The 27,659-nt window shown below is 38.0% G+C and overlaps 1 protein-coding gene across 13 annotated transcripts in view; it reads right to left on the reverse strand.

The window, feature by feature from the left end:
* Positions 1-27,659, reverse strand: part of ERICH3 (glutamate rich 3) — a 123,611-nt gene that overhangs the window by 18,816 nt on the left and 77,136 nt on the right. For 12 of the 13 annotated variants that reach the window (XM_086390595.1, XM_086390594.1, XM_086390592.1 and 9 more), the window contains 3 exons: positions 18,893-19,194; positions 12,445-12,681; positions 2,001-2,444 (listed from right to left, as the gene is read on the reverse strand). In XM_086390595.1, coding sequence (XP_086246721.1) covers positions 2,001-2,444; positions 12,445-12,681; positions 18,893-19,194 — 983 coding nt within the window. Of the gene's footprint in view, positions 1-2,000; positions 2,445-12,444; positions 12,682-18,892; positions 19,195-21,045; positions 21,247-27,659 lie in introns of those variants that run through there. The other variant, XM_086390601.1, reaches the window with a different exon arrangement.

Genomic DNA, 27,659 nt, shown 5'->3' on the forward strand with positions numbered 1-27,659 from the left:
GACAGTGAATCCTGAGGGCTTCGTGGGTCATAAAGTCTCTGTTGCAGCTACTTAACTCTGTTCTTGCAGAGCAAAAGCTGCAACTGAGAATATGTAAATAAATAAGCATGACTCTTTTCAATGAAACTTTATTTTCTGGAACTGTAATATGAATTTAATATAATTTTCATGAGTTATCATATATTCCTTTGATTTTTTTCCAATCATTTAAAAACAAAAAAAATATTATCTCACAGGCAATACAAAAAGAAAAGTGGTAGACCAGATTCAGCCTGTGGGCTGAAGTTTGTCAAACTGTTCATCAGAGTTTTTAACTTATTCTAAGCTAATATCCCTTGCTACTTCCCCATATTCAGCATGCTTTTATCCTCCTCCATCCCACCTTCAAAATCCTATCTAACCTTTAAAGTCCTCAAATATGTCCTTCATGAAAACTTTCTACGTGTTCTTTATCAAATGGGCCTTCTCTTCCTTTGAAACTTTCATTTGTACTTTCTCTGGTTTTTATACATGACTACTGACCTTGTCCAGTTATGTATATGCCAAGCCTTCCTCTTAACATTTTGTGGATGAAACCCACTCCAGTTCAGTTCAGTTCAGTCACTCAGTCATGTCCGGCTCTTTGCAACCCCATGGACTGCAGCACGCCAGGCCTCCTTGTCCGTCACCAAGTCCCAGAGTTTACTCAAACACATGTCCATTGAGTCAATGATGCCATCCAACCATTTCATCCTCTGTCGTTCCTATTCTCTCCTGCCTTCAGTTCTGTCCCAGAATCAGGGTCTTTTGAAATTAAACCGTCTCTTACACATTTCTTGTTGATCATGGTGCATGGCAGAAGGTTAATGATGATGGTTGAATGGAAAGATAACTATTTGACATCAGTTCCTGGATATGGGCCCCAGTGGTTTAATAACAGCTTTTAAGTTTCTAAAAAAATATTGTAGACATTAAAAGTATTCATAAGATTTAAAACATGGACGGATTTTAGCAATATTAAAATGTGACAACAAATTTTACGTCGGAGTCAAAAAGAATGCCCACCATGTTGGTAGAGAAGATAGATGGAGAGATGGGAGAGATATAAGGCATGGGGTGCTATGTGAGAGCCAAATATCCACAGGACACAACTTAGTCCTTTAACTGTCCTCCTAGAGTTGAAAAAAGTATCAGACCTTCCACTGCCTGTGGTATCAGGGCCTGATTATCCTGGGACACGTCTTAAGACTTTCAATGTCACATTGAACTTCTTATACACCCAGGAAACCCCTAGATCAGAAAGTTACTCAGCTTCAGACAACTCAAAATGAAGTTCGGAGATTTCTACGAAATCTTTAAATTTTCATTTAACTTTAAATTCCTACTGCACAGATGCAATAGGAAATGTTCAGAAACTGGAGCCACTCTCCCTAAATTCACATTCTAGGAATGTTTCTTATTATCTATGTGATCCTTCACATCTTACTTAACCTCTCCAAACCACAATTTTGTCATCTGTTAAAAAAAGAGACAATGACAAGAGAACCTAACTCGTGGGGATTTGGAGCATTGTGAGGATTAGGCAAGTTTCTCTGTCTAAGTACTTAGCACTATTACATAGAAATCATCTATCAGTGTTAGCTATATATACAGATGACTGCATATTTAGAAAAGAACAAATAGCATTGCTAATATTAAATAACCTCTAAGAAGCCACGCATACCCTTGCCTTCAGACATGTATTTTATTTGATTTTTGAGATAGAACTGCCATAGGAAGGAATTACAGAAAATAGGAGACAAGTTATATAAGAATTATCAAGTAATTTTTTAAATGCAGTAGAAGGAAAACAGCAAGCTGAAAATACATGTATGGTTATGTGACATAGAGAGAAATAGGAAAAAATTGAATCCTTCCGGCATTATCACAACAGTATTTCCCAAGCTTTGGCAGAATGCAGTGATCAAGATCAGGTTCCATGCACAGGGACAATGGCAGGTCAACTCAAAGGCCGTACTTACCACCTTTATCCACCCTACGGGGACCTGCCTTTTTGTCCTTCACCTTAGCAGTGCTTTCTTCCCAAAGCTTACTCTTCCTCTTTTCCTTTTCTTCCTTGGAAACATGTTCCCTGGACTTCTCAAATAAGCTCTCTGCAATCATTCCAGTTCCTTTCTCTGCTTCTTGTTCAAGAACATTCTCCAAATTTTCCTCTATCAGCAGAGGCTTGGTCTCCATATCTGTTTTTATTATTTCTTGTTCTTCAATTTCTGGAGAATCCTCAGTTGGAAGGTGGGTTTTTCCTGGCTTATCATTTTCACTCAACTCTTGAGAAGATGGACTTCTGACACTTTCATCTGGACTGTTTTCAGCGTTGGTCTCCTGGTCCCCCACTGCAGATTCATCTTCACTAGAACTAGAATATGGGTGACTTCTGGATGAGGTTGATGAAGCAGTTTTTCCATCTATGAAAAATAAAAATGATGATATCACTGTATTTTCATAAGGGGAAATTTAATAATTATTGTGGGAATTACATTCATAATTAATCATATTGACATTTTAAATATAGTTTAGTAGATTTGATTCCCTTTTCCCATATATTCCACATACTTATCATGATAAAGAAAAATCTATGTAATCTGTGAGTCTGTAAAAATTTTAGTAGAAAGTCACATTTGAAAACAAATAGTGTTTATTTTTTGAGAGCCATATCATTGGAAAAAAACTATCTGTTTTGTTATAGAAGAAATGGAATAATCTTTTACTTGTTCAGCAGAAGCATTTATTTCATTATCATCTTGGGTAGCCACAGTATTCTCTGTACATAAAGTTTATATTTTTATCTATTGCAACACCCACCATACTAGTATAGTCTGGTAGCTGAGTATAGTAAAAATATCCATCGTTGTTGTTGTTCAGTCACGCAGATGTATCTGACTCTTTGTGACCCCATGGACTGCAGCATTCCATGCTTTCCTATCCTTCACCATTTCCTGGAGTTTGCTCAGATTCATGTCCACTGAGTCAGTGATGCCATCCAACCATTTCATCCTCTGTCACCCCCTTCTCCTCCTGCCCTCAATCTTTCCCAGCATCAGTTTTTGTATTTGCATAATACCTAGATACTTAATAAATATTTTGAAATAATTCTCATGTGTGTGTGTGCACACGCATGTGTGTGTGTAGAAGGAAATGTCTTTTTTCGGGTTCCCCAGAGGCAGATGCTGATGAGGATGCACAGGCAAGTGATGAAATGAGAATATGCTCCAGGAGAAGTTCTTCCAGCGTGGGGGAAGCAGGGAAGGGAAGGGAAGAAGTCAATCAAGGGAGCTATTTCAAGCAACATCTCAGCCTCAGCCCAAACTCAGGGGAAACTCTGAAGTCTAAATTATATTAAAATTTTTCCTCCCTGGAGGACTCTGGGCTCACACACTCCGCTCCAGTTAGACATGGCTACAGGCCACCCTGGGGGGACATAAACTCCTTGGCACTTTCAAGCTCTTTGTGCCTCAGGGTGAAGCCAATCTGGTAGCCCAGGGCTGTCCTCTGAAGAAGACAGAGGATGCAGAGCTGGAAATGGGCACACAGAATCAATAAAAGAGATTCTAGGAGATTTATGAAGTATGCTGATGTGATGCTACAGATACCCAGTCTAGAAACTTACCACAGCCAAAAATGGTTTAGCATTTGCTACCTGCAAACACTTCAAAGTATCTCCAAGACAGTCACACACACACTGACTCTATAAGGAAGATGTGCTGCCTCAATGTCACGGCATACACTGCCATGGGCCAGAAAAATACAAACTTGCCTTTGATTTTTTTAACCAAATAGATCCACGTTATAATTGTTTTTTACAAAATACTTTTTTTTATTTTCCAAATGAAAGAGCCCACACTTACAAGCTGCTGAGCTTTCTTGTTTTCTCTTCTCTGTGTACTCTGGACTCTTTTTGTCTGTTTCTTTCTTTTCTGCTTGGCAGCTACCCAGATGGCTATAGCAGCTGAGGCAGAGTTTAAGGGAAGAAATACCTGTCTTTACTCTTATCCTCTTTCCTCCAGCCCCAACGGCTCTCCATGACAAGGTTTAGCATTTTAAGTATAGTCACTGAGACATATCAGAGTCTCCACAAAGATTTCAGAGATGCTACCCAGCAGTAAAAAACAAACTCCAAAAAGCCTTTAAGCAACAGAACCCCTTAAGTACAATTCCATTTGTTCTTATCACTCAACTACCTTGACAGGCACCAGATGACCACTGTTTCTCAAAGGAGTCACATACTTCAGCGGCTCATTTTTTATCTCTGTTGTATAAGATCTAGATGTGCTGTTTCTCGGTAGGGAATGTACCGATCAAGGACAGACGTTCTCTATCTTATTTGTACTAGTTGAGAAACTTCAGGGACTATGATCTCCCCCTCTCTTCAGTGTGTCTCACATTTGTTTTTTTTAAGAGAAGAAAAACAACTCCTGTTTGCTAGTGGTTTGATCAGTGGTTTTCATTAACTGCACAATTAGCTAGGACACAATGTTATATTGATACTTGTTATACATCCAAAAATATCCATATCTATCGTCTGAATGTTGACATGAAGATGCTCATTTTTGGCTCTGCTGCTGCTGCTGCTAAGTCATTTCAGTCGTGTCCGACTCTGTGCGACCCCACAGACGGCAGCCCACCAGGGTCCCCCGTCCCTGGGATTCTCCAGGCATGAACACTGGAGTGGGTTGCCATTTCCTTTAGCTCTGAGTGTTGTTCATATAATGTAAAAAATGAAGGCTCCTCTTTCTTTAGCAGCTTCTATTAATTATTTTATTTCAAAGGCTGAAACGAGCTATGGTTCATTTTTGAGTCAGTCCTTAAGAGAAGAAAGATCAGCAGAATGAATGGCGAGGCTATCTGACCTCCCTTATAAACTCATTTCAGTTTTCAAATTTCTCTCCAACCTCCTTGCATAATCTTGTTTCACTCTCATTTCTTATTTTCATCTTCATACAGATGCTGGGGCAAGGCTTTGCCTACAAAAAAGCTCAAGGTGCTTTAGGGCCACGGAATGGGATTTTCAACACTAATTTTATTTATTCTCTTAGAAATAAAGTTTTTATGTAAAAATTTTTATATAAAGGAAGTTTGAGAGCAGACATGTAAATTGTAATTTTTTTCATCAGGAGGGAAAAAATTTGTCTTGGAGGCATGTTAGGAGACTTCACTGTCTCCTACCTGGAGTAGGAAATGGCAACCCACTCCAGGATTCTTACCTGGAAAATTCCATGGACAGAGGAGCCTGGTGGGCTACACAGTCCATGGGATCTCAAAGAGTCAGACACAACTGAGCAACTGAGCATGCACTGCCTCCTACCAAAATTCCATTAGTCTCTTCAACGCTCCTTTAGGTACTGATGCTAAGAATTTACCCTTGGTCTCCATGGTAGCGACCTGACTTGCATGCATTCCCTAAGTCCTCTGCCAAAACCATCATGTTTGGTGCCACAGCTCTACCTCCTAAGAAGGATCCCTAACTTGTCTCTCTCCACATTCAATCAACCCCAAATCCCTTCACTATCTTTTCTCTTCATGTAATCATAACTACACAGTGATAATAATTTCTTCTTTTACATCACTATTTCGCACATAAGATTGAGAGAAAACACTATGTTTTTCTGTAAAACAACCCTAGGTGCTCCAATCATGACTAAGCTACTCATTACCTACGACTTTGGTTATGCTACTTCTCTAAGCCTATGTTTTCTTGGCTGTAAATTCTACCTATTGTTCTCAATAAATAATTACAGAAATTACATGATAAAATTAATCTCACCAAATCAAATAATAATTTCTTTACGATTTTCAGTCTTCTTCCCTAATATCATACATGATAGTCAGTTCAGTTGCTCAGTCAGGTCCGACTTTTTGCAAGCCCATGAACCGGAGCACACCAGGCCTCCCTGTCCATCACCAACTCCGAGAGTTTACCCAAACCCACGTCCATTGAGTCGGTGATGCCATCCAGTCATCTCATCCTCTCTCATCCCCTTCTCCTCCTGCCCTCAATCTTTTCCAGCATCAGGGTGTTTTCAAATGAGTCAGCTCTTCACATCAGGTGGCCAAAGTATTGGAGTTTCAGCTTCAACATCAGTCCTTCCAATGAACACCCAGGTCTGATCTCCTTTAGGATGGATTGGTTGGATCTCCTTACAGTCTAAGGGACTCTCAAGGGTCTTCTCCAACACCGCAGTTCAAAAGCATCAATTTTTAAGTGCTCAGCCTTCTTTATAGTCCAACTCTCACATCCATACATGACCACTGGAAAAACAAAAGCCTTGACTAGACCAACCTTTTTTGGCAAAGTAATGTCTCTGCCTTTTAATATGCTGTCTAGGTTGGTCATAACTTTCCTTCCAAGGAGTGTCTTTTAATTTCATGGCTGCAATCACCATCTGCAGTGATTTTGGAGCCCAAAAAATAAAGTCTGACACTGTTTCCCCATCTATTTGCCATGAAGTGATGGGACCGGATGCCATGATCTTAGTTTTCTGAATGTTGGGCTTTTTCACTCTCCTCTTTTACTTTCATCAAGAGGCTTTTTAGTTCCTCTTCACTTTCTGCCAAAAGGGTGGTGTCATCTGCATATCTGAGGTGATTGATATTTCTCCTGGCAATCTTGATTCCAGCTTATGCTTCATCCAGCCCCGCATTTCTCATGATGTACTCTGCATATAAGTTAAATGAGCAGGGTGACAATATACAGCCTTGACGTACTCCTTTTCCCATTTGGAACCAGTCTGTTGTTCCATGTCCAGTTCTAACTGTTGCTTCCTGAGCTGCATACAGGTTTCTCAAGAGGCAGGTCAGGTGGTCGTGGTTTCCCACCTCTTTCAGAATTTTCCAGTTTATTGTGATCCACACAGTCAAAGGTTTTGGCATAGTCAATAAAGCAGAAATAGATGTTTTTCTTGCTTTTTTGATGATCCAGTGGATGTTGACAATTTGATCTCTGGTTCCTCTGCCTTCTCTAAAACCAGCTTGAACATCTGGAAGTTCACAGTTCATGTATTGCTGAAGCCTGGCTTGGAGAATTTTGAGCATTACTTTACTAGCGTGTGAGATGAGTGCAATTGTGTGGTACACTTTGAGCATTCTGTGGCATTGCTTTTCTTTGGGATTGGAATGAAAACTGACCTTTTCCAGTCCTGTGGCCACTGCTGAGTTTTCCAAATTTGCTGATATATTGAGTGTAGCACTTTCACAGCATTATCTTTTAGGATTTGAAATAGCTCAACTGGAATTCCATCACCTCCACTAGCTTTGTTCGTAGTGATGCTTCCTAAGGTATGATAAGTAACACTCTAATAAATCTTTCTTGTGATTTCACCCTGTACATTATATTATGAATAGTAGTCACAGTCACCATTTAATGAGTAAAATAAGACAAAACTTGATCATGATTATGCACCTACTCTACACCAAGCAATGAGGTAAGCACTTTACAAGCAATTCATTTAATCCCAAGGAATACTTATCTTCTTTTTCTTGATTTAGAAGGTAAAAACTACAGAAGTTAAATAATATCCACTGTCCATTAGCTATAAAGGAACAACTTTTGTAAAATACTGCTTTTGTAATGAGATGTTTCCCCCCGAGTTCAATCCCTGGGTCTGGAAGATTCCCTGGAGAAGGGAATGGATACCCACTCAAGTATTCTCGCCTAAAGAAGTCCATGGACAGAGGAGCTTGGTGGGCTACAGTCCATGGGGTTGCAAAGAGTTGGACACAAGTGAGCAACTAACACTTTCACATTTTCAATGACATGTTTGTATTTGGTATAAGGGAGAACATATGTCCTCTCTTGATAATGAAATGAGTTCATTATCAGTGCATCAGTAAGATAAATATATACATTACTTTGTAAGGGTAAATATCTAAAATAAATTCAGATGTAGCAGGAGGAGAAGAAGCAAGCTTAAAAGTTCCTCCATATTTAACTTTAATTGGGTTTTCTAAACATTAATATGAATACTTAAAATACTGAGAATATAATCAAATCATGTATCACACTGTGCTGCTTAAGTCTTTTTCAATTTATCCATTAATGTAGTCCACCAGCCATGCATTTCACAAGATTTTATTGAGTGTCTCAATAATATCACTGCCATGTACAAGGCAGATTCAAAACTATAGAGAAGCACCTCATAGATAAGTAATTTATGGGAACTAAAAGATGATGCTGTATTTAAGTATCCATCTGAAAGCCATCCTACTTCAGTGATCCAAAAGTGAAGATAAAATGAGCAATTCTTACAGTTAAGAAAAATTAAAATGTGACTAACCATGCAAAAAAATGCAGATTTCTGACCAAAAGCTGCCTACAATCTTCCCCTAACCCTCTGTTGTCTAAGGATTACTGAAGTCCATAGAGTGTGGTTTCAGAGCATATGCAATTTCAACATAGAAGGAGCATCATTCCCTCATATCCATCTCTTCAAGCCCATAGTCAGACCCAGAAAGGAAGAGTGAGATATCTGAAGTATGTCAGGTAAAGAGAATATTTTTGTGACACAGATTTTTAAAGTATTTAAGGCCGACTGCTTCAATAGAGTGAAAAATAGCACAAGTGAAATATTATCTTTTTTACTAGAAAAAAATTGCTTTAATTCTTGTTCCTTTCTTTGTGTTATGGGAACAGATGCCGCCTCTGTCTCTCTCCCTCCGCTTCCCCCCGTTCTCTTTCTCATAAGGAGCTACTTAGTCTTTACCTCTTACTCATAGGTACTATCAGCCAAACTGTCCACAAAAGTCTGTTCTCAGCAACATGACACTTTCCCCCTCAACCTTATAACATGTATCTATGACAATGTATTTTCAAGTGGTGAATTAGCTCCCAGGGTTGTCAACACAAACGCAGAGAAAAGGAAGCTGTCATTCTTTTTAAATGAAGGGAAGTCTCACACATCATTCTCAAAGTAGGGTCTTCTCTTAGTGGGTGCTCAGTCCCTGGCACTCCATCACTTGTGAGCCGCTCAGCACAGGGTATTTATCAAGGCAGACCGATACAATTGTTTGCTGGCAGTTTAAATGGGGCCGACTTGTCACGGGAGTGACAGCCTGGGCAATTGTTTGCCCTCTGGGAACAGGTGCAGGCAGGTTCAAATGAAACGCATCCAAACACTAACAGCAAGATTCTTAATCATGTCAATAAAAAGGATGTACCAGTGTCTAGGATGCAGTGGTCACAATATGCCTCTTAGACTTTTGAAGATGAAATGCTGTCTGGCTTTTCAATAGAGCGTACCAAGGAATCTATTATGTCATTATCATTTTTAATACACATTTCTTGTTTGCCGGATGAAATCTCTAATTCTGATACTCTGCATGCTAAAAAGAATATTTTTGAATAACACAGGGTCAGGTTATCAAAATAATGGGATGGAAAATAAAAGAGCCTGTAGGTGGAAGAAAGAAATGGTAATAAGCAATGAGATTTTTACTTCAGAATAATGGCAAAGATTAAATGTAAATCTCAGGAATGCAAAGGAGCTCTTAAAAAGGATTGTTAAAAAATGTCATTACTGAAAGAAAAATAGTTAACCAGTTTAACTTGGGGCTTTTAAATGTCCCAACATTGTGGACTAGATTCTACATGTTCTGATAGTTTTCGTTACATAACTATTTAAAATATTATGTATTCTATACCTACCTTATGCAGCTAACTCTACACAATGTTTTGAATAAAATTCTAATAATAATCACATAGTGTAAATGTAACTAGATAGCATGGCACTGACAAAAGTATTTTGGGACTCTTGGTGTTAATCAAGTAATTCTTAATATTCACAAAATATCCTTTAGGAAATTGCCTCTGTGAGAAATAACAAAAACAACACTGTCTTAGCTTTTGTAGTATAATTAATCTGTGTGTTATTAATTTGGGTGATTAATTTTAAAGGCAAAATTTAACACACATGGAACTGTAAGTGGAAAATGAATTATGGCATGATAAAGTTTCATAAAATAAAGAGCTCAGTGAAGGCTGTGGAAGTAGGAGAGTCTCATGGAAGAGGAGGGCAATGAACTGGAAATGAGCAACAGGCCGGGGAGTGGATCAATGGAAGAGAAAGGTAAATTTAGGTAAAATTAAAATTTTTCCATTTTATTTTCTTCTGTTTAAAAGCAAAACAAAATCACAAAACAGAAGCTAAAAAATAGAATAAGATGAAGAGCTCAAGATAAATGCCTCTTTAAAATATACATTCTTAAGGAAACAAAATCCTTTTATTAGAGGCATTTGCATTAATTTTAGACAAGTAGATGTTGACTGATTTGGAGAAACGTTACATTGTTTTTCTCCAAAATCCAGGCTCTGAATTTTGCGTCTTGGCTCCACCACTTTCCAGCTGTGTGAGTTACTTAATCTCATTATTTCCAAGTTTCTTTACTTGTAAAATGGAGGCAAAAAGTACCTGCTTTTTTAAAAGTTGTTTGAGGTAAATCAGATAATTCATGTGAAATAGTTAATATGAGCTCGGCACAAAATCGAGTCTTATAAACAATACCTATAGGATTCTTTCCTAAACATGGGATTCCAGTTATTTAACTGCAAGCAGTATTCAGTGTTAAAGCTTACCCATCATTGTCAGCTATTCAATAATCACAGGTCTAAATGATTAAAGCTTTCCCTCCAAGTAAAATTCAAGTACTGCATATATCTTTGTCTGCTTGAACATTAAAAAATTATTCAATCTTGGAAGAAATTCATTTGATCCCAGGAAGGAAGTTGATAACACAGCACAAAAATAATCCTCAGATGACCGTATATTGAAATAATGTACTGACTCTTGACAAAATCAATAGATGACAATTCCCTACCATCATTGAAGAGATAAAAAATTGAGTTCCTCTTTGTTTTGACTAGATTATATTTATACACAAACACATTTTCAAACTGTTTTCCCGGTTCAAGTATAGTTTCTTTAAAATAGGATTCAGGTGACATCACTTTTCCATACAATTCTTTTAACTTTTTCTATATCATATAGGAATATGAATTAAATTCAACATTTACATTCAAGATGAGAAAAGAAACATATATTAGGCATGCCTAGAAATATAAAATGTTAAGTACTGAGAAATTTAAAAGGCTTAATTTAAGACTTTACTAAAAATTTTCAGTGCCTGACTATTAATATACAGTAGCTCTTTCAACTGTAATTGAAATGGCAGCAAATCTTTTCAAATGTATTGAAAGTTAAAGTCATTCTAGTTTTTCACATTGTGTTTTTTACAATGTGTTGTCACATTGTGCTTTTCACATCGCTTCACTCTTTGCTTTGACTATCAGGAAGTTCAGGATTATTTTAACTCAAGGGTAGTCATGATCCCCTATGCAGCTCCTAGCAAAATTATCTTCTCTCTTACTCTAAATAATTTTCTGTTCTTTATTTTATTGCCCTGTGTATGTCTGCATGAAATTTTAGGATAGGTTTTCTTAAATTCTTTCTTGAAGAGGACAAAGTGACAAACTATTTGTTCTTGTGATTACTTCATTACTTAATTTACTCTTATTTTGTATAATTCAAATATATCCCTTGAATTCAAACTTTTGATATTTTTATACAGGAAAAAATTTGAGAGGTGAAAAATGGAGAAAATGGACAGCAATTCAAAAACTCATCATAATGTGACCTCATTTCTCTAGTTTAAAGCAAACTGCATAGACATACACACACTTAAATATAAGAGGCTATTATTATCACTGATAAAATGCCCAGAATGTACCAGGGAAGATATATCATTTATTTACTAAGACCTACATAGCCTTGGCCAAACATTTTCAAGGGACAAAGCCAGAAATGGATTCCTTCTTTGGATATTATCTTAGTAACTTGACATGTTTTTAAAAATCTTAAAAATTCAAGATATGCCACATATAATGAGGGTTTTTTTTATCTACCTGAAATATTATGTATTTTCCCTATGAAATTCAGAATCATTTTAGGCTTGAATATTGTACAGGGGAAATTTTATCAATCTTTCCATAAACTGATATACCAGCATCTTGTGTTCAAAGTAAATTAAAAAAAAAAATGAGCATAAATAAGGGAGAAATTTTCAACTTTCCTTTAATTGAATAGGAACCACTTTTCATTTTCCAAAGCCAAAAGAAATGGTCTATATGTGTGTGCACATAAGAGAACACTGAAAAAAAATTTTTTAAATGAGGTAACTTTCTAAGTAAACAGGAGATGTGTCACTACAAGTTTTACCTGACGCCTTGCTGGAAAATCCCAGCAAATTAAAGAGAAAGGATTCCATAATGGGTATCTATGGAAGATGGGGTGACCAGCACCTTCTGGTAAGGGTACCACGTTCTAAACAGTCTTAAAGGAGGCTTGTCTCATTAAATATAAGGGAAAGTAGCGACACTTGCTAAACAGCCTATGCCGCATGATAAGCTAAACAACTTGCCTTGTTTATCATCTTCCAATTCACTCTCCGAGCATCCATCACCCTCATCTTTCACATTGTCATCAGCATCTGGTGCCTTCCACAAAGAGGTTTCACTTTCCCTTTCAGGGTCTAAATGATCTTTTTCATCCTCCGAGGGTGACTTCGACATTTCATTCATTTGATCATCAGCCTGTCCTTCTTCATTAGCTTTCCCATCTTGTTTCTCTTCGTCTGCTTCAAAATCTTCTTCATATTCTGAGAAAAGAAAATCTCCACTATGAGAATGAAAATAGAATCCCTAATACTGAGCCCATTTCACTTAATGAGGACTTTGACTCCATTATCCTCTGCTCTCTGGGCCTTTCTGCACTTCTTTTTCACACAATTAGTGAACATGGAAAACTAATAGCAAATGATCAAAGATAGCAATCAGTTACATATACAAGAGCACTGAAGAAATGAAGCTCCAAATGACGAGCCTGAAACCTAATAAAAGCTCATTTACAAATGGACATCGTCATCTACAATAACCAAAATGGACAAGAGAAGGACTCGATAGAAAACAATAAATTAGAAATAAATTAAAAATGAAGAGAACAGGATTATAATAATGAAAGTTAATTTGGAGACCCAGTGAGGTCATATTTTATAGGAAGAATGTTCAAAATATTTGGATATCAAGTTAATGAATAGTGAAGTAGAAAAATTCAATTAATCAAGCCCAAAGGCCCTGAGAAGTAACACTGTGAATAGTAAATTCTTTGAGAGTACCAAATGGACCTCAAAAATGCATTATGAAGGATTCTATACCTGGGCTAGAACTGAAATCATATGCATTATTCATTCCTACAATCAATAAAATAATTACATTCCAAGGATAAAAATTCTTATAAAATAGAATATGCTTGTCACAATCATGAACTTGCTTCATTCCCTACAGAAGTGTAACACATCTGCAGCAGGAAAAGGAATCTGTCACATCAGATAAACGCCATCTGTCCCTTGTGGTTATAATTTTTCACCTTTCATATTTAATTATTCCCCTTTTTCTTCCACCAAAAACTAAAAATCTTGAAGTGACAACATGCCAAGGATAGACAGCAAAAGGATTTCATGCAGAACCAATTAAGCAAATAAACAATTATCTTTAAAATAAAGATTACAGGGAAAATAAAGGTTTCCCTTTTTCTGTGTTTTAGTTATTAGATAGTCTGGTTTCTTCTCCAGTGGTGGGGGCCTCTTGGGTAATTACTTGAGAGTAGTCCACTTTGCCACAATGAGAGAAACTTAATTCAGAAATGCATGCCCTGTGCATAAGTAGAAAGCTCTTTCAATGCAGAGAAGGTACGAGGGTCATGTTAGAAGAAAAGTGAAATCAAAAACTGTAACAAAAAAGCAAACAAAGAGAACTCGTGAGAATATTTTCATGAAAGAGAGTTAATATGTAAAAAGAGAAATGCAAATTATTGTAGGACAAAATTATAAAATAAGCAAGAAGATGAAAAATTTGGTTTCTATTGCATAATACAAACAGAAAGTACTAATGAAAACAAATACCTTGATTCAAATATTTCAGGCCAAGTAAGAGGATAACTCCTCACTTGGTCCAGTAAGGTTCTCTTTATTGAGAACTTCCCAGGTGGAAGAGGATAAAATCGCAAGATTAAAGACATTACAGTAATACAGCCCCTGCCTATCAACAGATATCCAATTTTTGTAGAGGAAATAAGACATAGATACACAAGAAATACTGTACTCATGTTTGAATAGTTTTTATACATGACCCTCAGTAAGTCTAGTTCTAACACTATTGGGCTTGATTGCTGTAGATTTTTATATAGGACTCTTGATTAATAATGTGAAATAATGTCAAACAAGTGGAATAGAGTTAAATTTAAGAGAGAAAAGTCATTCGGAGATTGTGGAAGACTTCCTAGGGAGTAGCTGAAGTTAGCCACAGAACACACACACACACACATACAGAAACACATCAGAAACAGGTATTTGCTGCTGGTCATAGGATAAGCAGAGACAGATAGTACATGAATAAATTGCTTCAATTTCATGAACTATTACAGAGTGGTGAAGTATGAGGGTTTTGGAGTCACACTGTCATGTGTCCAGGTACCAAACACAGCTGTGTGATCTCAATTTGCTGAACATCTTTAAGTTTCAGTTTCTTCATTTATGGTATGAGTGGTACCTGCCTCACAAAACTGGGGAATATTAAAAGCAACAATGCTTAAAATGTGCTCAGTATAGTGCCAAGGAAAGTAGGTACCTAACAAATATTGTTTTGTTGTTTTAGTTGCTAAGTGGTGTCTGATTCTTTTGTGACTCCATGGACTGGAGCCTGCCAGGCTCCTCTGTCCATGGGATTTCCCAGGCAAAAATGTTGGAGTGAGTTGTCATCTCCTTCTCCAGGGGATCTTGCCCACCCAGGGATCAAACCCTGGTCTCCTGCACTGTCAGGTGGATTCTTTACCACTGAGCCCTCAGGGAAACCCAAATAAATATTAGAGATCAGTAGTAATTGTGATTGACTGGGGAGTGGAGGGAGTGGTAGTAGCACAGGAGAAATCACACACAATATGTGCTATATTGACAGCAATACACTCTAACGGTGGCACCTGATTAAAATGAGAGAAGTACAGTGTCCACAATTAGGACACAACTGCAGTCATATTATTGAAGCAGAGGAAAAATCCCCGCATCCTTTTTGGCAGGAGCTTCAGTGCTTTCTCTCAAATAGGAAATTCAAAGCTGCCCCAGCTTTGTTCTATCATCACAGTTAAATACTAGTCTTCTATTAACCAGGAGCTCTGCATTAGCATCAGAGCTCAAAACAACTCCTTCATCTATCTACTCATGTTTTCAGTATGAATGAACTAGTGGCATGCTTTCTGGATCCCTTTTCATAATTTCTTCTGTTTCTGCATTTCATCTTTATTCTCCCTGAGAATGTAATTAGGTTGTTGTTTACCATCCCCACTAATGAGGAAGCAAGTCAGTGCAAGGTCAACATCAATCCAGCCGCAACTCTGCCTGGCTGACCTCCACACAGGCTTCTTGCTGCCCTGACCATCAGTGACTGTTTTACAGAGAGCTGAAGACTTTATCAGCTTTTTCTCCTTTCTTTTAAATGGAAATGGGCATTTAAAATCCATTAGAAAGATCTTGAGAAAAGCTGTATTACAGGCATAAAGTATGCTACTCATAGCACCATTTTGGTTTAAGAAAAAAAGTACAGAAATTGAACATGGCCCAAATAAACATATCTATATGTCCTGAAATAGATGGGGGAAAAGTGGAAACAGTGACAGACTTTATTTTCTTGGGCTCCAAAATCAGTGCAGACAGTGACTGCACTATGAAATTAAAAGACACTTGCTCCTTGGAAGAAAAGCTATGACAAACCTAGACAGTGTATTAAAAAAGCAGAGACATCATCTTGCCAACAAAGGTCCATATAGTCAAAGCTATCGTTTTTCCAGTAGTCTTGTACTGATGTGAGAGTTGGACCATAAAGAAGGCTGAGCTCTAAAGAATTGATGCTTTCGAACTGAGGTGCTGGAGAAGACTCTTGAGAGTCCCTTGGACTGCAAGGAGATCAAGCCAGTCAATCCTAAAGGAAATCAACCCTGAATATTCACTGGAGTTGACTTACTGGGTATTAAAGGTAGCAGAGTATGCCACCACACACTATGCCACTTGGGCATAAGGATTATTTTGAGCTGAAGGCAACTGAGAAGTTGTAAATAGAAGAGCTCTCAGCCCTCATCCTATTTCCCTAAAAGCAAGGCATAAATTTTTCTCTTAATTAATTAATTTTTTTAACTGTGCTGGGTCTTCCTGGCTGTGAGAGGGCTTTCCCTGGCTGCCGAGAGCAGGGGCTACTCTTTAGTTGTGGTGCCCAGACTTCTCATTGTGGTAGCATCTCTTATTGTAGAGCAAGGGCTCTAGAGTACATGGCTTCAGTAGTTGGGATGCACAGGCTTAGCTGCCCCTGATAGCATGTGGGATCTTCCTGGACCAGGGATCAAACCATGTACCCTACATTGGAAAGTGGGTTCTTAACAACTGGACCACCAGGGAATCCCAGGACATAAATTTTTGAAGGTGTCTCCCCTTTCCTCTCTCCCAGGAAGGACAGAAGTTAATCATAGGAGGCAACTCTGATCCTTAACAGCCCAAAGATGGCACCAAAGAAATCAACATAAATTTCACTGAAACTAGCCCTTATATAATGTTAGTTTCCACATAATATTTGCTTTCCCACAATTTGCTGTCCCTGAAAGCTCAAAGTTCTTTTCCTTTGCCTCGTCGCTTCTTGAAAAAAATGTATTATTCTTCTGTTAGATGCCACATAAGCCCAAGTTCTAACCACCACTTTGAGTTACTCAGCTTTGAGTGCTCCCGTCCATATGCACAATGCACCTGCTAACACGCTTCTGTTTGCCCTTTTTGATCTCCTATTGGTTTTATTTACATGGACACAGCTAATGAACCTGAGATGGGTAGAGGGAAAGCCATTTTTCCTTTCCTACAGTATGAATCCTAGCTCTGCTACTTTCTCTCTGTATGTCTGAGCCTTATTTTCTTAAAATGGAGAGAGTAATAATATCTACTACATCAAAGGAAAGCTATGACAAACCTAGAGAGTGTATTAAAAAGCAGAGACATTACTTTGTAGCAAAGGTAATGTAGTCCATATAGTCAAAGGTCCATATAGTCAAAGCTTTGGTTTTTCTCATAGTCATGTACAGATATGAGAGTTAGACCATAAAGAAGTCTGAAATGTCTTAGAATTGCTTTTGAACTGTGGCACTGGAGAAGACTCTTGAGAGTCGCTTGGACAGCAAGGAGATCCAACCAGTCAAGCCTAAAGTAAATCAACCATGAATATTTATTGGAAGGACTGATGCTGAAGTTGAAGCGCCAATACTTTGGCCATCTGATGGAAAAGACCCTGATACTAGGAATGATGGAGGACAAGAGGAGACAAGAGTGACAGAAAATGAGATGGTTGGATGGCATCACTGACTCAATGGGCACAAGTTTGAGCAAATTCTGGGAGATAGTGAGGGCAGGAAAGCTTAGCATGCTGCAGTTAATGAGGTTGCAAAGAGTTGGACATGACTTAGTGACTGAACAACAGCAACAACATCAAAAGATGAGGATGTGTGTATATACATATAAGGTAAAGATATATATATATATATATACACACACATACATATGTGTGTGTTTATGTTTAAAGGGGAAAGAAGGGAGGAGAAGGAGGCAGAAGAGGAGGATTAGAAGGAAGAAGATGCAGAGGAAGGAGGAGAGGAGGGAAGGGGAGGGGAGGAGAGGGAAGGCAAGAGAAGAAAAAAAAAAAAAACAAGAAATGCAGACAGGCTCCAGGACCCCAGGCCTATATTTTCAAATGTTTTCAGTTATGGAATATTCTTTCATTGTATAATCATACAGGCTGTGCCTTCCTGATGCCAAAGTATCAATTTCATCAGAGCAAATACATCAGTTCAGTTCAGTTCAGTTTAGTTTCTCAGTCATGTCCAACTCCTTGTGACCCCATGGACTGCAGCACACCAGACCTCCCTGTCCATTGCCAGCTCCCAGAATTTACTCAAACACATGTCCATTGAGCCTGTGATGTCATCCAACCATCTCATCCTCTGTCGTCCCTTTCTCCTCCTGCCTTCAATCTCTCCCAGCATCAGGGTCTTTTCAAATAAGTCAGTTCTTCTCATCAGGTGGCCAAAGTATTAGAGTTTCAGCTTTAGCATCAGTCCTTCCAGTGAATATTCAGGACTGATTTCCTTTAGGATGGACTGGTTGGATCTCCAGTCCAAGGGACTCTCAAGAGTTTTCTCCCACACCACAGTTCAAATACATCAGATACTGAAAAAAATAGGTAAAATTCTGGTCTCTCCCTGCAGAAGTGAACACAGCCTCTGCCCACACAGATACAAACTCTTCCCTGACTCCCCTAAAAGCACCTCCAACCTCCTGGAGTTAGGCAGCCCTCCTCTAAGACAACTTACACAGAGTGAAAGTGAAAAGTCGCTGAGTCGTGTCCAACTCTTTGCGACCCCATGGACTGTACAGTCCATGGAATTCTTTAGGCCAGAATACTGGAGTGGGTAACCCTTCCCTTCTCCAGGGGATCTTCCCAACCCAGGGATAGAACACAGGTCTCCCACATTGCAGGTGGATTCTTTACCAGCAGAGCCCAACTCAACAAAGGGAGCCCAACTCAACAAGAGGAGCCCAACTCACATAGAACTCCTCACAAAACAGTGGAGGAAGGTGATCAGGGAGAGTCCTCCTTGCAACAGAGTTGCCTGAGGATCAAAACTGAGTAACAACATTTAATGGATATTTTCGCAAATTTTCATAATTACATTCTAAAGACTTCAACAAAAGAACAGCAACAACAAAAGAAAACCGTGTCATGCATTACCGTATTTAAATATGTTTTCTTGGTCATCTTCCCAGACATCTTGCCCTGGTTTTTCTTTACATTCCATTTCTTCCACAGCGGTTCTCACTTCACTGAGCCCTGCGTGTAGTTCTTGAGCTGAAACAATGGCTGAAGCTGAGGCTTTGCTCCCCTCCATCTCTCTCCTTCTTGGTATCAGGTACTCTCTATCCTTTCTCAGTTTCCCCTCACCCTTCTTCTGTCCCTCTTTTTTCTCAGCGTTCTTTTCTTTCCTGGGTTTTGGAGAAGTTGTTTTTTTGTCAAGGCCCATTGCAATAATGCACCTAGGAAAAACATTAACATAAAGAGTGATTAATCTTTATGCACAGCAGAACCGCAAAGATCTTTAAACTACTTCTCTTACCCCAGTAAGAAATGTTACAAGAAACATATTTATCATAGTGTACATAATTACAAATTAACTACTTTTTCCTTATTAATATAACAATCTTGTAAGTAAACCCAAAAAAATTCTTAGTTTTACCTACAATAATAAAAAAGAAAAGGAAGCAACTTAATAACTATGAATTATAGTCTCAAACTAAGCTTTGTGCCTTAAAGTATATTTTTGGCTCTATAATAGAGTCAGGTAGAGAGATAGAAATTTAAGTCTTTAAATTAGAATTATGTGATAAATGGACATTCAGGTTTATCAGAAAAAGGAAGCTGAGATAATAGTTATCAGAAGACGTCATTCAGTCTTTGATAATGTATTATTCCAACATCACAATCAAAAAAAGACTTATATATAAAGTTGAATCTAAATAATTGACTTTTTTTTAAGAAACACAGTCAAATATTTTCACACCCTTTAAACAAATACTTCAGGAGCCTGAACGCTTATTGTAATAGAATTGTCATCATTACTTTTAGAATGGTCTTTTGAAGCCTGTGGGCTTCCCTGATGGCTCAGACAATAAAGAATCTGCCTGCAAAGCAGGAGACCTGAGTTCCAATCCCTGGGTCAGGAAGATCCTCTGGAGAAGGGAATGGTAACCCACACCAGTATTCTTGCCTAGAGAATTCCATGGACAGAGGAGCCTGGTAGGCTACAGTCCATGGGGTTGCAAAGAGACACAACTGAGCAACTAATACATAACAACTTTGAAACCTGTACCACAATCTTTTGTTGATTTTTGCTTGCACTAAGTTTTTGTGCTTTGAAAATGGCAGTGATCTCTAGAGGTCATATGGTCATTCAAATTCAAATCTGGTGAGCCAGCAGATGATATGAATGTATTAAGACATTAAAAAATATTTTTAAAAATCAGTTATAAAAAAGATAAGATCAATAAATTCTTCTATAGTTTTTTCCTGTTTCTCAAGATAATATCAAAATAGGAATTGTAATTATGATAATACACATTAATAAATATAGTGACTATGATAACAATAAAAGTATCAAGTGCTCCTTCTGTGCCAGTCTCTTTGCTAGGTACTTTGTATACATGATCTTATAGGATACATTCCCCTACAGACCAATTAAGAATTATCATCATCACTCTACAAACGAGGAAACTGAGGCTTTAAGGGTTCCATGACTTGCCCAGTTTTACCCAGCAGGTCAATGATGAAACTGGATTTCAGCTCATGACTATTAGACTCCATCACCTCACAGTCTTCTCAGATGACTGCTGACACAGACAAATGTCACATGGCCGGGCTTACCACCAGGGCAAGTACTCACACTCTCACCAGAGACTAACACAAAGTGAGAAGTTTTTACCAAGGCCTAGAGACAATCTGTAACCCCAAACAGGTTCCTGGTAGTTACTGGTCTCCCTACTCCTCCTCTAGAACTTTGCCCAGTTATTTCTCTCCATGTCACACAACTCATGGTGAACTGAGCCAATTAGAGTGGGATTAGAATGTAGTCAAGACTTGTCAGTCCAGGAAGAATCAAAACAATACGTAAAAATCTGAAAATCGTCTCAGTGTGAATCAAAACTAATGGCAATCTCTTCAAATGAAGATTGTGCTAAATTTCAGCCATCCCTAGGCTAGCAGTAGCAAATATGAGGGCTTAGTTAATCACTTATCCTTTCACTATCTCCCCATAAAATAAGGCTAAATGGATAGGCACTCAAAGTAACTATCAGGGGCTGTGAAAAATGGGATAATAAGAACACACTTACCTCACCCATATTAGCATGATAAAGTATTTCTCAACTATAATGATGATATACTTAGCACATTGCTTTCCTTGGAATAAAGGTGTCATGAATCTTCAAAGACTATGATTACTAGCATTGCCTTCTGTTCAAGCTGTTCTTCTCTTATCAATGGCAACACCAAATCCATTGATTTGGAGCCTCTGATATGCTGTTACTTTTAGTTTATGTTGTGACTATGTAGAGGCTTTGATGCCTCCCTACTGCCTGTGCAGACGTTTTATGGCCCATCTGCTTAAGGGAATTAGACAAACAAAGTGGGTAACATCTGTGCTCTCCTCGTCACTGACTACCTATTTGACTTCTGAGTATAATTTGAGGTGTTGATTCTGATTACTGAAGCTCAAAGCAGTATGCATTCTACTTGGTTAGGCAATTTTTCTTCCTGTGTTTCACTTTAGCAACTGAAAATAACTACCATGCCTCTTCAAAGAGGTCCCATGATTGAGGGATGGGTACCAGTGTGGAACCTCCATACTTTGGTAACGAACACTGCTGAACTTTTCTTGTTTTCTAAGGACCTCAAAACAGGTAATTCCAAATCACTTTTTAAAAATAGAACTCCCTATTGTTTTAGTTGCCCTTCTTCTCATAATAAAAGTTCAAGGAACCAGTATGTTTTAAATGAATTAAAATGAACTTCATTTTTAACAAACTGGGAGAAGGAAAGCACATCTCTCAAAATAACTAAAGAAAGGTATTATTATGGGTGTGACAAAAGTTACAGAATATTATAAGTGATATCAATCTCCTGAGGGATAGTTTTAACTTTTACCGGAGTTCTGCAGTGTTGGTGCTTCTGGAATAAACAAAGTCATCTCAAGTAGAGTAGAACCAAACAAGCAAGGCTGTAGCCCTCACTGATCCAACCCTGCCCCATTTAAACCAATCTGCATTGAATTGACTTTCACCTGAGCTGCAGCACGGACACATCAAATGACACCACATATTCTACTTGGGACATTCACAGATTTCATTTGGAGAAATTATGATGAAGCTAACAAAACGCTGGAAACCAATGTCCTATGACAACTGTGCATTTTAGTTGAGGGTCAAGAGTTATCTGGAGTAACAGGCAAATTCAGCCTTGGAGTACAAAACAAAGCAGGTTTTCTATATATGTGTCTTTAGTTTCTTTAGGTAGATATATTCCTAAGTATTTTATTCTTTTCGTTGCAATGGTGAATGGAATTGTTTCCTTAATTTCTCTTTCTGTTTTCTCATTATTAGTGTATAGGAATGCAAGGGATTTCTGTGTGTTGATTGTATATCCTGCAACTTTACTATAATCATTGATTAGTTCTAGTAATTTTCTGGTGGAGTCTTTAGGGTTTTCTATGTAGAGGATCATGTCATCTGCAAATAGTGGGAGTTTTACTTCTTCTTTTCCAATTTGGATTCCTTTTATTTCTTTTTCTGCTCTGATTGCTGTGGCCAAAACTTCCAAAACTATGTTGAATAGTAATGGTGAAAGTGGGCACCCTTGTCTTGTTCCTGACTTTAGAGGAAATGCTTTCAATTTTTCACCATTGAGGATAATGTTTGCTGTGGGTTTGTCATATATAGCTTTTATTATGTTGAGGTATGTTCCTTCTATTCCTGCTTTCTGGAGAGTTTTTAGCATAAATGGGTGTTGAATTTTGTCAAAGGATTTCTCTGCATCTATTGAGATAATCATATGGTTTTTGTTTTTCAATTTGTTAATGTGGTGTATTACATTGATTGATTTGCGGATATTGAAGAATCCTTGCATCCCTGGGATAAAGCCCACTTGGTCATGGTGTATGATCTTTTTAATGTGTTGTTGGATTCTGATTGCTAGAATTTTGTTTAGGATTTTTGCATCTATGTTCATCAGTGATATTGGCCTGTAGTTTTCTTTTTTTGTGGGATCTTTGTCAGGTTTTGGTATTAGGGTGATGGTGGCCTCATAGAATGAGTTTGGAAGTTTACCTTCCTCTGCAATTTTCTGGAAGAGTTTGAGCAGGATAGGTGTTAGCTCTTCTCTAAATTTTTGGTAGAATTCAGCTGTGAAGCCGTCTGGACCTGGGCTTTTGTTTGCTGGAAGACTTTTGATTACAGTTTCAATTTCCGTGCTTGTGATGGGTCTGTTAAGGTTTTCTATTTCTTCCTGGTCAAGTTTTGGAAAGTTGTACTTTTCTAAGAATTTGTCCATTTCTTCCTCGTTGTCCATTTTATTGGCATATAATTGTTGATAATAGTCTCTTATGATCCTTTGTATTTCTGTGTTGTCTGTTGTGATCTCTCCATTTTTGTTCCTAATTTTATTGATTTGATTTTTCTCCCTTTGTTTCTTGATGAGTCTGACTAATGGTTTATCAATTTTATTTATCCTCTCAAAGAACCAGCTTTTGGCTTTGTTGATTTTTGCTATGGTCTCTTTTGTTTCTTTTTCATTTATTTCTGCTCTAATTTTTAAGATTTCTTTCCTTCTACTAACCCTGGGGTTCTTCATTTCTTCCTTTTCTAGTTGCTTTAGGTATAGAGTTAGGTTATTTATTTGACTTTTTTCTTGTTTCTTGAGGTGTGCCTGTATTGCTATGAACTTTCCCCTTAGGACTGCTTTTACTGTGTCCCACAGGTTTTGGGTTGTTGTGTTTTCATTTTCATTCGTTTCTATGCAAATTTTGATTTCTTTTTTGGTTTCTTCTGTGATTTGTTGGTTATTCAGCAGGGTGTTGTTCATCCTCCATATGTTGGAATTTTTAATAGTTTTTTCCTGTAATTGAGATCTAATCTTACTGCATTGTGGTCAGAAAAGATGCTTGGAATGATTTCTATTTTTTTGAATTTACCAAGGCTAGCTTTATGGCCCAGGATGTGATCTATCCTGGAGAAGGTTCCATGTGCGCTTGAGAAAAAGGTGAAGTTCATTGTTTTGGGATGAAATTATATATATAGAAAACTATAAAACACTGGTGAAAGAAATCAAAGAGGACACTAATAGATGGAGAAATATACCATGTTCATGGATTGGAAGAATCAATATAGTGAAAATGAGTATACTACCCAAAGCAATTTATAGATTCAATGCAATCCCTATCAAGCTACCAACAGTATTCTTCACAGAGCTAGAATAAATAATTTCACAATTTGTATGGAAATACAAAAAACCTCGAATAGCCAAAGTGATCTTGAGAAAGAAAAATGGAACTGGAGGAATCAACCTACCTGACTTCAGGCTCTACTACAAAGCCACAGTTATCAAGACAGTATGGTACTGGCACAAAGACAGAAATATAGATCAATGGAACAAAATAGAAAGCCCAGAGATAAATCCACGCACATATGGACACCTTATCTTTGACAAAGGAGGCAAGAATATACAATGGATTAAAGACAATCTCTTTAACAAGTGGTGCTGGGAAATCTGGTCAACCACTTGTAAAAGAATGAAACTAGAACACTTTCTAACACCATATACAAAAATAAACTCAAAATGGATTAAAGATCTCAACATAAGACCAGAAACTATAAAACTCCTAGAGGAGAACATAGGCAAAACACTCTCTGACATACATCACAGCAGGATCCTCTATGACCCACCTCCCAGAATATTGGAAATAAAAGCAAAAATAAACAAATGGGACCTAATTAAACTTAAAAGCTTCTGTACATCAAAGGAAACTATTAGCAAGGTGAAAAGACAGCCTTCAGAATGGGAGAAAATAATAGCAAATGAAGCAACCGACAAACAACTAATCTCAAAAATATACAAGCAACTCCTACAGCTCAACTCTAGAAAAATAAATGACCCAATCAAAAAATGGGCCAAAGATCTAAATAGACATTTCTCCAAAGAAGACATACAGATGGCTAACAAACACATGAAAAGATGCTCAACATCACTCATTATCAGAGAAATGCAAATCAAAACCACTATGAGATACCATTTCACACCAGTCAGAATGGCTGCGATCCAAAAGTCTACAAATAATAAATGCTGGAGAGGGTGTGGAGAAAAGGGAACCCTCTTACACTGTTGGTGGGAATGCAAACTAGTACAGCCACTATGGAGAACAGTGTGGAGATTCCTTAAAAAACTGGAAATAGAACTGCCTTATGATCCAGCAATCCCACTGCTGGGCATACACACTGAGGAAACCAGAAGGGAAAGAGACACGTGTACCCCAATGTTCATCGCAGCACTGTTTATAATAGCCAGGACATGGAAACAACCTAGATGTCCATCAGCAGATGAATGGATAAGAAAGCTGTGGTACATATACACAATGGAGTATTACTCAGCCATTAAAAAGAATACTTTTGAATCAGTTCTAATGAGGTGGATGAAACTGGAGCCTATTACACAGAGTGAAGTAAGCCAGAAGGACAAACACCAATACAGTATACTAACGCATATATATGGAATTTAGAAAGATGGTAACGATAACCCTGTATACGAGACAGCAAAAGAGACACTGATGTATAGAACAGGCTTATGGACTCTGTGGGAGAGGGAGAGGGTGGGAAGATTTGGGAGAATGGCATTGAAACATGTGAAATGTCATGTATGAAACGAGATGCCAGTCCAGGTTCAATGCACGATGCTGGATGCTTGGGGCTGGTGCACTGGGACGACCCAGAGGGATAGTATGGGGAGGGAGGAGGGAGGAGGGTTCAGGATGGGGAACACGTGTATAATTTTTTTTTAATTAAAATTGAATAAAAAAAAAGAAGAAGGAAAAAAAAAAAAAAGCAGGTCAAAGGCTAACAGAGTTTTGCCAAAAGAAAGCACTGGTCATAGCAAACACCCTCTTCCAACAACACAAGAGAAGACTATACACATGGACATCACCAGATGGTCAATACTGAAATCAGAATGATTATATTCTTTGCAGCCAAAGATGGAGAAGCTCTATACAGTCAGCAAAAACAAGACTGGGAGCTAACTGTGGCTCAGATCATGAACTCCTTATTGCCAAATTCAGACTTCAATTGAAGAAAGTAGGGAAAACCACTAGACCATTCAGGTATGACCTAAATCAAATCCCTTACAATTATACAGTGGAAGTGAGAAATAGATTCAAGGGATTAGATCTGAGAGACAGAGTGCCTGATGAACTATGGATGGAGGTTTGTGACATTGTACAAGAGGCAGTGATCAAAACCATCCCCAAGAAAAAGAAATGCAAAAAGGCAAAATGGTTGTCTGACAAGGCCTTACAAATAGCTGAGAAAAGAAGATGCAAAAGGCAAAGGAGAGAAGGAAAGATATACCCATTTGAATGCAGAGTTCCAAAGAATACCAAGGAGAGATAAGAAAGCCTTCCTCAGGAATCAATGCAAAGGAATAGAGGAAAGCAATAGAATGGGAAAGCCTAGAGATCTCTTCAAGAAAATTAGAGATATCAAGGGAACATTTCATGTAAATATGGGCACAATAAAGGACAGAAATCTTATGGACCTAACAGAAGCAGAAGATATAAAGAAGAGGTAGCAAGAACACACAAGAAATATGCAAAAAAGATCTTCAACCCAGATAACCATGATGGTGTGATCACTCACCTAGAGCCAGACATCCTGGAGTCTGAAGTCAAGTGGACCTTAGGATGCATCACTATGAACAAAGTTAGTGGAGGTGACAGAATTCCATTTGAGCTACTTCAAATCCTAAAAGATGATGCTGTGAAAGTGCTGCACTCACTATGCCAGCAAATTTGGAAAACTCAGCAGTGGCCACAGGGCTGGAAAAGGTCTGTTTTCATTCCACTCCCAAAGACAATGCCAAAGAATGCTCAAACTACTGCACAATTGCACTCATCTCACACGCTAGCAAAGTAATGCTCAAAATTCTCCAAGACAGGCTTCAACAGTGTGTGAACCATGAATGTTCCAGATGTTCAAGCTGGGTTTAGAAAAGGCAGAGGAACCAGAGATCAAATTGCCAACATCATGGAAAAAGCAAGAGAGTTCCAGAAAAACATCTATGTCTGCTTTACTGACTACGCCAAAGCCTTTGGCTGTGTAGATCACAACAAACTGTGAAAAATTCTTCAAGAGATGGGAATACTAGACCACCTGACCTACCTCCTGAGAAATCTGTATGCAGGTCAAGGAGCAACAGTTGGAACTGGACATGGAACAACATACTTTTCCAAATCGGGAAAGGAGTACATTAAGGTTGTATACTGTCACCCTGCTTATTTAACTTATGTGCAGAGTACATCATAAGAAATGCTGGGCTGGATGAAGTGCAAGCTGGAATTAGATTGCAGGAAGAAATATCAATAACCTCAGATATGCAGATGACAACACCCCTATGGCAGAAAGCAAAGAAGAATTGAAGAGCCTCTTGATGAAAGTGAAACAGGTGAGTAAAAAAGTTGGCTTAAAACTCAACATTCAGAAAACTAAGATCATGGAATCTGCTCCCATCACTTCATGGCAAATAGATGCATCAACATGGAAACAGTGAAAGACTTTATTTTTTGGTCTCCAAAATCTGCAGATGGTGACTGCAGCCATGAAATTAAAAGACGCTTGCTCTTTGGAAGAAAAGCTATCACCAACCTAGACATATTAAAAAGCAGAGACATTTCTTCACCAACAAAGGT

This window comes from Bos grunniens, chromosome 3 (assembly GCF_055505025.1).
Source record: "Bos grunniens cultivar Pamir isolate PY7600 chromosome 3, Bosgru_T2T1.0, whole genome shotgun sequence".
Taxonomy (NCBI): Eukaryota; Metazoa; Chordata; class Mammalia; order Artiodactyla; family Bovidae; genus Bos; species Bos grunniens.